The 12267-nt window shown below is 42.0% G+C and overlaps 1 protein-coding gene across 3 annotated transcripts in view; it reads right to left on the bottom strand.

Annotated features, from left to right (window-relative positions):
- The window catches only part of st3gal5 (ST3 beta-galactoside alpha-2,3-sialyltransferase 5), a 136924-nt gene that overhangs the window by 90289 nt on the left and 34368 nt on the right, over nucleotides 1–12267 (bottom strand). The window contains exons 1-2 of one of the 3 annotated variants that reach the window (XM_070552843.1): nucleotides 9813–10115; nucleotides 696–760 (exon numbers count right to left, since the gene is read on the bottom strand). In XM_070552843.1, the coding sequence (XP_070408944.1) occupies nucleotides 696–727 (32 nt within the window). In that variant the 5' untranslated portion in view covers nucleotides 728–760; nucleotides 9813–10115. Of the gene's footprint in view, nucleotides 1–695; nucleotides 761–9812; nucleotides 10116–12267 lie in introns of those variants that run through there. The other 2 variants (XM_070552841.1, XM_070552844.1) reach the window with 2 other exon arrangements.

Raw genomic sequence — 12267 nt, 5'->3', positions numbered from 1 at the left:
AGCCATACGACACCTCAACCACAACACCTAAACACACACAACACAGGACTCAGAAGCTACCCTGCAGCTTCACAAGTACTATATTTAATCCGTACTGGTCACTTCACTTTATTGTTATTGTAATTTATATCCAAAGTGCAACACTGTAATCTATATCCTGCATAATTTATATCCTGCAATACTGTAATTTATATCTAAAGTGCAATACTGTAATTTTCTGCAGCTCATTCCTGTGCAATATCCCATCTGCCCTCCCGTCATATTTCTTTTCAGGATTTTCTTTATTGACACATATATATTTAGTCATCTTTTCCCTTTTACCATGTCTCTCTAATATTTTGCTCCTTACTATATTTTTTTTTGCTTTATTTTATTATATTTTTATTATATTTTATTATATTTTCTCCTGTATCATGTTGCTGAGAGACCGCTGCTCGTCATACACGTTTCATTGCAATGTTGACCCTGTGCTAACTTGCATATGACAAATAAACTAAAACTGAACTGAACTGAGTTAGCTCAGGTTACTCCTGTGTGCTAACCTGTAGCCTGAATAGTTGTTTCATGTTTATCTTGTAGTTCCTCCTGAATAAGGAACAGAGAGAACCCACACAAAGGTCATAATGGCGGTAAACCACTAAGCTGTGAACAACTTCAGCTCATTGAAGTCACACACTCAGCTGCAGCAGACTTACCTGTGTCGAGTCCAGCGTAGCAGGAACCTCATGATGCTCTCATGTCATGTGCTGGACCATGGAGCCTGAACACACACAGGAGGTTAGGGTTGTCACAAGCGGCTAATTAAACCCTCATGGTTAGACAATCAGGATACAAACAAGGACTTCACTGGTCTAGTTAAAGCACTTAAACAAACACCAGACACACACACACACACACACGGTTGAGAGGTGTATCAAATGTCCCACAGGCACTTTTTAATTATATATTTATAATTAATGTAAAATTATTTAAACTTCATCTAGAGGTGGCCCATATCGTTCATTTCTTGCCCAGAGAAAAAAAAATCTATGATGTTAAGCTAAATTTATGATGATGTCATTGCATCTACTGAAGATCACATGGGTCATGCACCGTGGAGTTATTAGGGCAAACATGGCTGGAGTCTAACAGTGTTGGCTCATATCAGTGATTATACTGTAATTACTCAGAGTCTCTGGTTGCTCTTTTATGAGTATTATTTTCGGGCTACTGTTGCCGTAACCCACGCCTTACAAACTCTTAACTTTTTCTACAGAATCGCTCATAACAGAGTATTTACTAGCATAGCAAACCAGAGCGGAAAAAATAATTAACCCTATAGTTTTCTATTCCAACCCTTACAATATGTTTGAGGTCATTTGGCCAATCCGGCTATCCGTAGATGTTTCCTGATTACACAGGGGAGGGAGGGGTTTGACTCGTCTCTGCAGAAGCAGGATGGAAAACAGAACTCTGTTGGCATTGAATGTTCCCAAATAATTAAAAACCAGAATGCCAAATGCAAAGTTTAGAGCAGCACATTTAACCAAAGGCTCTCAGATTGAGCAAACATGCCGCTAGCATAGCGGCTAATCGCTAGCATAGCAGTTTCACCTGTTATATCGATATAAAGATATAAAGTCATCTTGTTTTTTGTTTAAAAATTATATCGATATTTTAAAAATATCGATATATGGCCTAGCCCTAGCTCCATTGAACATATGCGAAGAGGAATCTCTGAGACTGTTATAGAATTCCACTGACAAATAACTAAAGCTTTTAAGGAAAACAGGGGATTAACAGACGACATTGATGACCAAGGACCTTTCAGACAACAACTGAAAAACGCCGTCTTAAAATGACTGACACCTTGTTAGAGCAAATACCGTATTTTCCGGACTATAAGCCGCTACTTTTTTCCACGCTTTGAACCATGTGGGTTATAATGAGGTGCAGCTTTACTGAAGATTTTCCTTCACCTGCCAGGGGGAGCTTTAGCAGAAAGTGAAACAGGTGGAAGTCAAAAGTGGAAATCGAAGAAAGTGCTCATTTTAATTTAGCACATGCAAGCAGCCGGCACGACGAGGAATTTTTTTCAAATCCATACCCCTTCATCATGGTAACTACACGTATGAGTTCATATGATGCCGCATTTAAGTTGAAGGACATCGATCTGGCAGTAAAGGAGGGAAACAGTGCTGCCGCACGTAAGCTTGGCATGAATGAATCCATGGTTCGGCGCTGGAGACGGCAGCGGGAAGAACTCATTCAAGCCAGCTTCACCCGGGGATGATGACAGCAACACGGACAGCGACACTGACATCGTCACAGAAAAGGTATGTGACAAAGCTCTTCTGAGGCTGTTCAACTCCGACACTGAAGAAGAGGACTTTACTGGCTTTAGTGCGCAAGAGGAAGATGAGAGCGAATGACTTTTTCTGGTAGGCAAGTGTGTTTTATTTACTAGCCAGGCATGTTTTGTGTGCAGTTTTTATTTTCTAATCATCCAGGGCTTATTAATGCTGTGTCAGCGCTGTTTTTTTCTTCTAAACATGCATGCAAATGACCGGTAATAACGCGTCAGTTCTCTTTTTATTTTATAACCATCCAGAAATATGAATGCTATCAGTGCTGTTTTCTTTTCTAAACATGCAGGCACGTTCACCCGTGTTTAAAATTTGTTTTGTTGAATTAAAACAACAATGAAAAACCTCCGTATAGCATCTTTCTGTCTAATTATCTTATGTTATGGCCGTACATGCGCTGTGCGCCGGAGACCTGCATGTGGCTGCTGCGCCGTGGCTTGTATTTGAGTGCGGCGTGTGTGTGCAGAAAACCTTTTTTTTGTTGGTGTGGCTTATATTGAGGTGTGCTCTATAGTCCGGAAATTACGGTATGTCATGAAATGCTATGTTGGGTTTCCAACAGGAAACCTGTCTGGACTGATAAACTGGGTTGTACACGCAGAAAAGAATGAGGAAAAAAAATGGGTGCTGATAGTGTCTTTAAAGCATCAACATCTGCTGAGGGAGTGTTTGATGCAGCAGAAGGCTGAAGGAGAGGAGGAAAAAGACAAGATGTTATTACTGCGAAAAGAGGTCACTGGTCAGAAGATTGTTTTAGCCATCCACCAAGTCCAAAGTACAAAGGACAAGACCAGGACCAACGACTAGCAAAAGAAGAGCCAGAAAAGAAGAAACAGGAAGTTGAGAGAGAGAGAGAGAGTGAGGTAAAGCCGATAGAGGAGGCAGATGGATTTTTACTAGGGATGCACCGATCAGGTTTTTTGCTGCCGATCACCGATACCGATATCAAAGAATGCTGATCACCGATACCGATCACGTTCATTGGCCAGAAATTTTCTACAACATTATAATGAGTGCTACAAACTACATAATCTGGGAATAAAGGAAATGTAACCTAATCTAAAATGGTCTGTATGACCCCCAAATTCCACTACCTCCGCTCCGCTCCGGTCCGCCCCCGCCTTCCGCAGCCACTCGCTTCCGAACTCAATTTTTACTGGTACCCGCTCTACAACGGCTCCGCTCCGGTGCGGAGACCTGAGGGGGGCAAACAAGCATGCGCGGGATTTTCGAGATCTTGCGATACAGTCCGAGCAATAAACGCGGAAGTTAGATCCAAACACCCGTTGTGTGGGAGAAACATCAGCATGAGCTGTTTAATCTGCCCATCATTTGTGTTGAGAGATCAGCAGTGTTTGGATCAACAAAGTGTGACTACTTTGATCGTAGAAACTGTATTTATGGCTTACTTTTGTGCATTTAAACTTCAGCCGCCATTGATAGTTGTTAAAAGTTGTTAAACCTGTGCATATGAAACAAAAAACGCCTTTTGTTTATCGATTTATTGTGAAAAACGGAAATTGTGCTCGCTCCTTTTCCTGTTGGGCGGTTGTGATTTCTGTCCATTTACTGCGGAGGTGCTCCGGCGTCCGGCGAAAATAGGATCGATTCTATTTTTGCCGGACGCCGGAACAGAGGGCGGCGCACGGCGCCGCACTGCCGGAGCACGGCCGCAGTAGTGGAATTGCTCTGATTGACTACAACGGGACCGATTTTGCTCCGGCGTTCGTGTCGGAGCGGAGCACAGCGGAGCGGAGCGGAGGTAGTGGAATTTGGGGGTTAGGGTTGTCACGGTGTGAAAATTTAACCTCGCGGTTATTTTGACCAAAATGACCACGGTTTTTGGTATTATCGCGGTATTTTTTTTAAACGTGCTACATTTTCACACAATTAAATAAACCCTGTATATCAGGAAAATATTGTCCTCAGTTTGTGTGTAAATTTTGCCTAAAATGTGTTATTTTGTAATTAAGCTGTTTATTTGTTTACATTTTCCCCTTCAGTCTTTAAAATAGCAATATTTGCCCATAACTTCTTATTTTATGTCTGTTTGATGTCATCATTTTAAAAATATTAGATCAGATGATACTCAGTACTCAAGTAGCCTTCTAATCAGATACTTTTTTACCCTTACTTGAGTAATCCGTATATCAGGAAAATATTGTCCTCGGTTTGTGTCCTTCCAGTGAGCTTTGCAGATGTGGGAAAATGTCATCAGGCAGTAATCATTGTTAAATTCATAATTATTCTCGGAGAGAGACCAACTCTCATCTGCCCCTGGGAGCCCCGTAATGCATAGCGTCATTTCAACATGGAGGTGTCCGTGACACGGTTTATATGCAGGTAGCGGCGCTGCGGCTGCTTTATATAGCGACTCGTTGCATTCTCCCTCAACCCAAATCCTCGGATCACGCATTTTAGCTAAAACGCTAACGTTAACTTGCCTTGCGTTGACTGTAGAGTTGTGGGTGATGGTCACGCAGATGTGTCATGAGATTTGAAGCGTTGCTGCCTTTCACAGACACTTTTTCTGCTCGTGCTGCAAACAGGATAGCCGTCCGTCTTCCATAAACTCCCTCGGCATTCTTCAAATATCTAAAAGATGCCTGTACTTCCGACTTTGTCTTCTTTGAGGGATAATAAATGTCCTCCTGAGTGCTGCCGTCTCCTCCTTTGACCATTATTTCAGCTTTAGCTTCAAGAAAGTTTTGTTGTAAACAAAGCGTGTATGTGCCGCCGGCAACTTCAGCCGATGATACGGTGGCTGGTAAGGGTCACCGCGCCTACACCGCAGCCACGGTAAACCCACCAAGATAATATAGTTTTTTAAAAACAAGACGGTTATTATTGTCAACTTTTTTCTTTTTTCTTTTACCGAGGTTTAGCGCTACACTGGTTACCGTGACAACCCTACCTGATCGTTTGCTCTGATCTATTTTGAAAATTCCGATCAAAACCGATAGGGGCGTTATCGGCCGATTACGATCAAATGCCGATCCATCGGTGCATCCCTAATTTTTACATCTGCAGATTTATGCTTAACAACAGAAGTAAAACCTGAAATAAAACACCAGTTAGTTTTCTTTGTGACAGTGGCACCTGCAGCGCAGTTCTTAGAGTCATACATCGTCTACCCCCTCAAAGGGAAGCATCAATGGGAAATCAGCTGACGGAAATATAGAATGAAAAAGTCTCAGCGAGCCAATTACATATGAACATACAGAGACACAAACAACTAGTTTTAGCTGATAACTGTCTGCTCAGAAGAGATTTATTGTCACTCTTAAATATCTCCCTACACCCATGTGCAGGAGGTCGAATCAGGCGCTTCTGTTCTCTACAAATGCTGTTCACCATTTGTGGAACCTAGACATTGCAAATAAGGCCCAACAAAAACAGAAGAAGACTCCTCAATGTAGTGACTATTTACCAAAAACCAAAGAGACACAACTGATGAACGTAGCGGTGAGATAAGCGACAGCCAGGGCCGGATAAACAGTTCAAAAGTTGTTACCGCAGTAATGACTATAACAGACGTGGCATGCCAGATTAGACCTAGTTCTCTACTTAGTGGAAACCAACAAGGGAGTAGATGGACTTAAAACACACATAACTACTTCACACATCTCCTCAGCCAAACCATCAAACTGAAAAGATCTGGTATATTATGCTAACAAAGATCAAAGCATAATGGACTGGGAACAACTGGGAAAATTAGGTTCAGACCAGTTACTGGAATGAGAAAGTTCCCACTAAGCTGGCTGGCTACAATAACTCCCTCTGTCCACCTGTTGGAGGAATGACTCATTCTCCTCTCAGTAGAGGAGGACCACCTCCTTGCTGGGGTTCCTTTTCAGTTGTGGACAAAGGGAGCCTCAGATGTAGGACTGTTAAAAAAAAAAAACGCAAACCAGTAAAAATAAGGAGAACATAGGCCCATAATAAAGCAATCAATATCCTCTAAAACCTGATGTACAGAAGGAATTCTACCAGTGATTCAAGCTAACCTGGAGACAGGAGTCAAAGTGGAATGCTCAGATGTTCCGTGGAACACCAATCTTCCCAGTAGGAAAAGCTCCACCCTTAGGGAAAGATGAGAAAGTGAAGTACTCTCAAGAGGATAAAAGATTTCTGCAGATACCATTCAAAGATCCAAACAACGGACGTGTTGCCCAACACATCTGCTGAAAAGGAACGTGGAAACAAAAGAATCGTTTTACAAAGAATATACTAATTTATGGAGGATGGATTAAACAATGGTTTTGCAGAAGTGGTTCCTAAAAGTGAACTAAGAATATCTCAAAACAATACATATCATAAAGTTGTGTTTGACACCATAAACCAGATTGTTTCACCTGGCCCTGTCACGTTGAGAGGATGGTTTGGACCCAAAATGCAGTACCCAGGATGACACGAGGCAGGAGTGGTTTTAAAAGTAAAATCATTTTATTAGGTGATGAACCAAAAATCCAAAAAGGGGAGGAAGCCAAAAACCAAGTCCTGAACAACAGGAGTACGAAAGCTCACTTAGTGCAACAAAACCTAGAGCCATAAGCTCACTAGAGCACGAAACAACGCTGATAAACAATAATGGACCGACAACAACACAGAGACAACACAGGGCTTAAATAGACTGGGAGGAACAATTAGGGAAACAGGAAGCAGGTGTGTGGAGTGAGGGCTGGAGGGAAGACAGGTGACAACAATCATCTAAATGGGGAAGCAGAACCAAAGGAGGCCAGATAAACACAAAACTGAACTAAAAGACTGAGGGAAGGACTCACACACACACACACACCCAAATACACTCAGACACAGACACAGAGCTGGGGACAAAGAGGCTGGAGCTACAACTGGAGGGGATGGGGATGATCGAATGCCTACAAACAGAAAACACATAATTGAGACGCAGAAAAAGAACACATGAGGGCGCTATGAGACACAAAAGGGAATCAAGAGAGGATGGAGACACATCAGGAGACACATAAAGGAGGGGGCAGACACAGACCATGACAGGCCCCTCTAATCCAGATTACTCAGAGTCTGACTGCAACAGCATTGTTTGAGATATCAGGGCCAGTTTTCACCCCCCATCCGCTTCCTGTTCTCCCATCCAACCACCTTCCTCCTAATCATGGTCTTTACTTCCGTACATTTCCAGGACGTTTGCCTCATTCAGAAACACATGAAACAACCTCATGCACTGTAGACATGATTCCGATCACTCTGTCCAAGGACGTTAGACCAAATTAGCCCACGCATGATGGATTTATTAATTAAGGGCCGGTTATTCACTGGAGAAATTGTCTTTCAGTTTCCGTATACATGCACCCCCACAGATGACTGGCTCAGTCAAGAAAGGTGTGCTTTTACTTTCCTCAGCATTTAGAGTTCCCATGGCAACGTAATACATTGTAATACAGGTATACCTTCAGGGAATGCTCTTGACTTGACTCCTGTTTAATCTTTGATGCTGGCCATTGTTTGGCCACTTGATGGAGCTTCCAAGCTTTTGTTGACCTAACTTGGATGTTTTCCCTTGTCTGCTTGTTTTATCTGCTCTTCTCAGAGACATAATGGACATAGGGTTAGTTAGCTGGTTAGTCAAGGAGATCTATCATTAAATCCTAATCCAGCCCACAGCCTCCTGCTGCTGTTATTATCAGTAATCTAAAATAAACATCCCACATGTATTATTGGAAGTTCAGGATTCTTTATAGTTCTGGTACATTCAGCAGCAGAACTTTATGCTTCATCATCTCTGAAGTGAGAACATTCAAACAAACCAGGCCAAGCATGTTACTTTTATATTGATCTTATTTCATTGATAATTGATTTAGTTTTTAAACCATGACTTGTTTAAGTTGTTAATTTAAAAACAACCTGTTAAAAGCACTAGAATGCAGGAGATGACATCTACTCACTAAAATCTCTGTGGGAGACCCCCAGACCAACCCCCATTCACACCAGGTCCTCTCCGTCTGTCTCCATCGTTAGCGCTGAGGACGAGACTGGGACACGCGGCTAAACACGTCTCTGCCTTGTCCTCTTCTCAGGAGGAGCAGAAACTCGTTAGAAGGTAACTAAAGGCTTTGCTGCTCTGAGTTAAAACAAGAGAATCAGGTGTGTCTGAGCAAGGACACGTAGAAAACATGCAGCCACTGTGGCCTTCAGGGACCAGGTTTACTCCCCCGTCATTCACTATAGAAGTTGTTCTGATTTCATGTTTAGCTACTTTATTATACGTTCATACCGGCCCTTCACCTGCTGGATGGTGTTCTTCCACAAAGAGCATGTTGATGTTTTTACATTTAAAATGCCCAGAACTACTGGTGTGTGTGTGTGTATGTGTGTGTGTGTGTGTGTGTGTGTGTGTGTGTGTGTGTGTGTGTGTGTGTGTGTGTGTGTGTGTGTCACCTGCTCTGTTTGCTTTGATCAGGGCATTGTTTTGTTTTTTTGTCTCACCTTTTTCCACCCGGCCCTGACCTGCTTTCACGTCTGACTGCTTCGGTGTTGGTACCAGTGGTTTGGTTAGTAACGTCTGGGTTTATACATCAACAATCGCTTCCAGGTGAGCTGTAGGATCTTTTATGACATCTTTTTTTTTATCTCTGTGCACATACGCGAGTGGCTGGGCGACAAAAACAGACAATCAATACGTGACGTACACTTTTAGGAGAGTTTACAAACAAAATCCTCGATATATGTCTAAAGAAGAGGAGGTTTAGAGAGAAGCTTAAAATCTGCATTGAAAATAAATTAAAGTTATTAAAAACCCGCATGAGCTCTGGGATGATGGAAAACGTAGGTCTGACTCACCGGTGTTTTTTTCACCAATCTGCTGGGGAGACATTTAGTCCTATTTAACAGAAAGCCCTGAAGCCTTCACTCACGAACGTCTTGAGGCCTACGATTACTTTGCTTTAGGGAAAGTTGAGCCGATCTCTTCTGAAAGCAGAAAGCAGTGGTTGTGCCAATAGCAGCAGTTAGCTCCGACGAGCAGCGCTACAGCTTTACATCACCTGTGGGTGACGGCCAAAGAAAACAGACAGTCCTCACAGCGGCTGTGTAGCGGCGAGGATTGACTACATATTTGTTAAGTGAGCAATAAGACGTGATATCCCATATAAATATGAAATATTAACCTGAAAGATCTTTGATTTAGATTACTCTAGGTTATTGTACTATTCAGGGTACACACACTTCATATTAATTCAGACAGAGTCAAGGATATAGTTATTAAAATGAATTAAATTCTATTTTCCTAACTAATGAGTAGACAAGCCAAAGTATGAATGAGATGATGGTTGTACAGGATAACCGGTGATGTGATGTTTTAGCAGAATCTTGTAAGTACCTGAGAGATCTTGTGATGTCTGGGTTGTAAAAACAGTTTGGCTGTATGGTTTGATAAGCTAGAGATTATTCATAAAACCATCCGACACCATTGTGCAAAGTCTACGATACCCTTGGATGACGGTTGCTCGCAGCAGTCCGGACAAAAGGCAGCCAGAGTGGTGAAGTCATGGTCACAGGAATCCCAAAGAGTCGTAGTTCTCTTTGAATTCAGATTTCTAGTCCGGCCATGAGATGCAACCAGGGTCTGCAGGTCAGACGAGGTGCTGGGTGGCTCCTAAAAGAGCCGCTACTGATATCACTCACAAGCGTGGCAGAGAGACTTTGACCTTGGGGTCAAAAGAGACAATGGTTCCAAATGCTTGCTCACACCAGTCTGCCGAACCCAGAGGCAGCTGGAGAACTAAGGAATCAGGAAGTGATTTCTGTATTTATCAACTTTTGTTCACAAATTATAGACAAATCAGAAATTGAAATTTTTTAAAGACGTTACCAAAGACCTCAGAAAACCACGCCTTCACTCAAGATACTTATTGGCATATTCTTAGTGTGAAGTGAATGTTAAACATTAATCATAACCTGATGATGTATGAGCATACTGATAGATTAACTTGTTAAATCAACACATACTGATCTGGTGTAGTTTAAGATCTGAAATGAATCATTGCAGGAAAAATATTTATTTTAACACATCATTGATTAATGCACACATTATTAAAACACTTTGGATTTAAACATCTTGTTCATTCAACACATTTGATTATATCAACCTATAAAGTGGTAAAGCCATTTATGATAGACAGATAAGCTTTACTCAGAGTAAAAGTTTCGTCTTCTGCATGAGATCTTAGCTTCCAACAAAGATAATGGAATTCAGAAGAAGGTTTTATTATGGCTTCCCTTCTTGGCAACAAGGTCGTAGAGCCGTGTGTTTACTGGTTTGGAGACCAGCAGTTAAGATGTGTCAGGATGTGTGACAGTTTGTGCCTGCAAGTCAAAAAGTTAACTTCTGGTCATTTAGATGAAACACTCAGCCTTTTGGTGTGCTACAACAGCAAAGCTGGGTCCTTTCCCCTTTCTTTATTATTATTCTGATGGCGGATTGAGACACCTGAATCGGAATGTAAAAACTAGATGACTCCATGGATTTAAAAATACAGGAAGATGAATGTTCTCAAAAACATATTCTCCAATTAACAAATACTTGGTCACAAGGAATTACCATGAACTAAATGAGCCTCACAAACTGTCAGTTGCTGCAGGAATCCAGGCGTTCCTCAGAGTGTCCAGGTGGCTTCCCATTAGGGTTAGGCCATGGGAAAGAATGGGCCATTGGCGATGGGCTGTGACGTTATGTTGGTGTTTTACAGGAGGCGATTTGTTTATTTCCTTGTTTGGCCGTGAGTTTGTTTGTTATTGACAAATGTATGTTACGCACAGAGAACATCGTGGAGGTAACAATCAAGAAAAGATCTCCATCAACGCTTCTGAGCCGTTTCTCACCTTCTCGGCCTCTTGCTGCTGACAGTGGGCGCGCTGAGGAGGGGCTCGGAGAGCGTCTGTAATGCACTCCACGGTGTCCACAGCAGCGCGGTGTTGAGTGGAAACCCTTCTGTCTTTCAGAGAGTCTGGAAGACTTCTGGTTGTTTCATTTGGAGAAATGTTTCCTGATTTTAAAACTTTGGCTGAGTAGTGCTCGTTATTCGGCGACTGCTTCGAGTGTGGATTCAACCAGAACATTTAAACATCCACAAGTCTGTCTGAGGCAAAAATCCAGAACCTCATCACCTCTTCAGTAACCTCCCTAGAGATGTGATTACACACAAGCTGCACAGGTTTACGCCGAGCAGAAGGTAGGCGCGTTCGGGATGCGGCAGGTGGAATGTTCCTACTTTAAGTGAAATCGTTTTATTGCTGTTTATGTTACCACTCTGATCAGCTTGCTTGGACAAAACAAGAATTAAAATGAATGGAAATTTAATTAATGATTAAGTATTATTTTAAAAATATAAAATAAATGGACCATGTGACATCTGGCAGCATGCAAACGCTGCCTCCTCAGAGTGCGTCCAAACACAGCAGCGATTCCTTCCATTTCCTACCCAAACTCATAAAAGAAAGAAACCCAGTAGCCCGTTAAAAAACCATTGTACTTAAATAAAATACCACGATGGTGGGCACCACAGAGAAACAAAGAGGCTTCTTCTAAAAACTTTAACTGTGTTTAATACGGGTTGTTTACACGTCACTCTACCAAACAACAAAAACTAAATTCAACAAAAAGAAAAATCTAAATTTCTTTTCCAGCAAACATATGCACTGTGCTTTATTAAAAAAAATCTATGTTTTGGGCTTCTTCTCTGTTCGCAAATCAGGCCGTGCGTCATGATGTCACATGCACGAATTAATCGCCCATTTTTGGACCGACGATTGGCGGTGGGAAAAATTATGCAAATCTCCCAGCCCTAGTTCCTATCATATCTTTTGTATTTCGCAGTCGTTTACAGAGGAAATTCTAATAAAACTTTTTATCAAGCCTCCCACGGGCCGAAATATCAACCACACA

This window comes from Nothobranchius furzeri, chromosome 1, assembly GCF_043380555.1.
Source record: "Nothobranchius furzeri strain GRZ-AD chromosome 1, NfurGRZ-RIMD1, whole genome shotgun sequence".
In the NCBI taxonomy this organism is placed as follows: Eukaryota; Metazoa; Chordata; class Actinopteri; order Cyprinodontiformes; family Nothobranchiidae; genus Nothobranchius; species Nothobranchius furzeri.
This window is presented reverse-complemented; position numbering and strand designations above follow the sequence as displayed.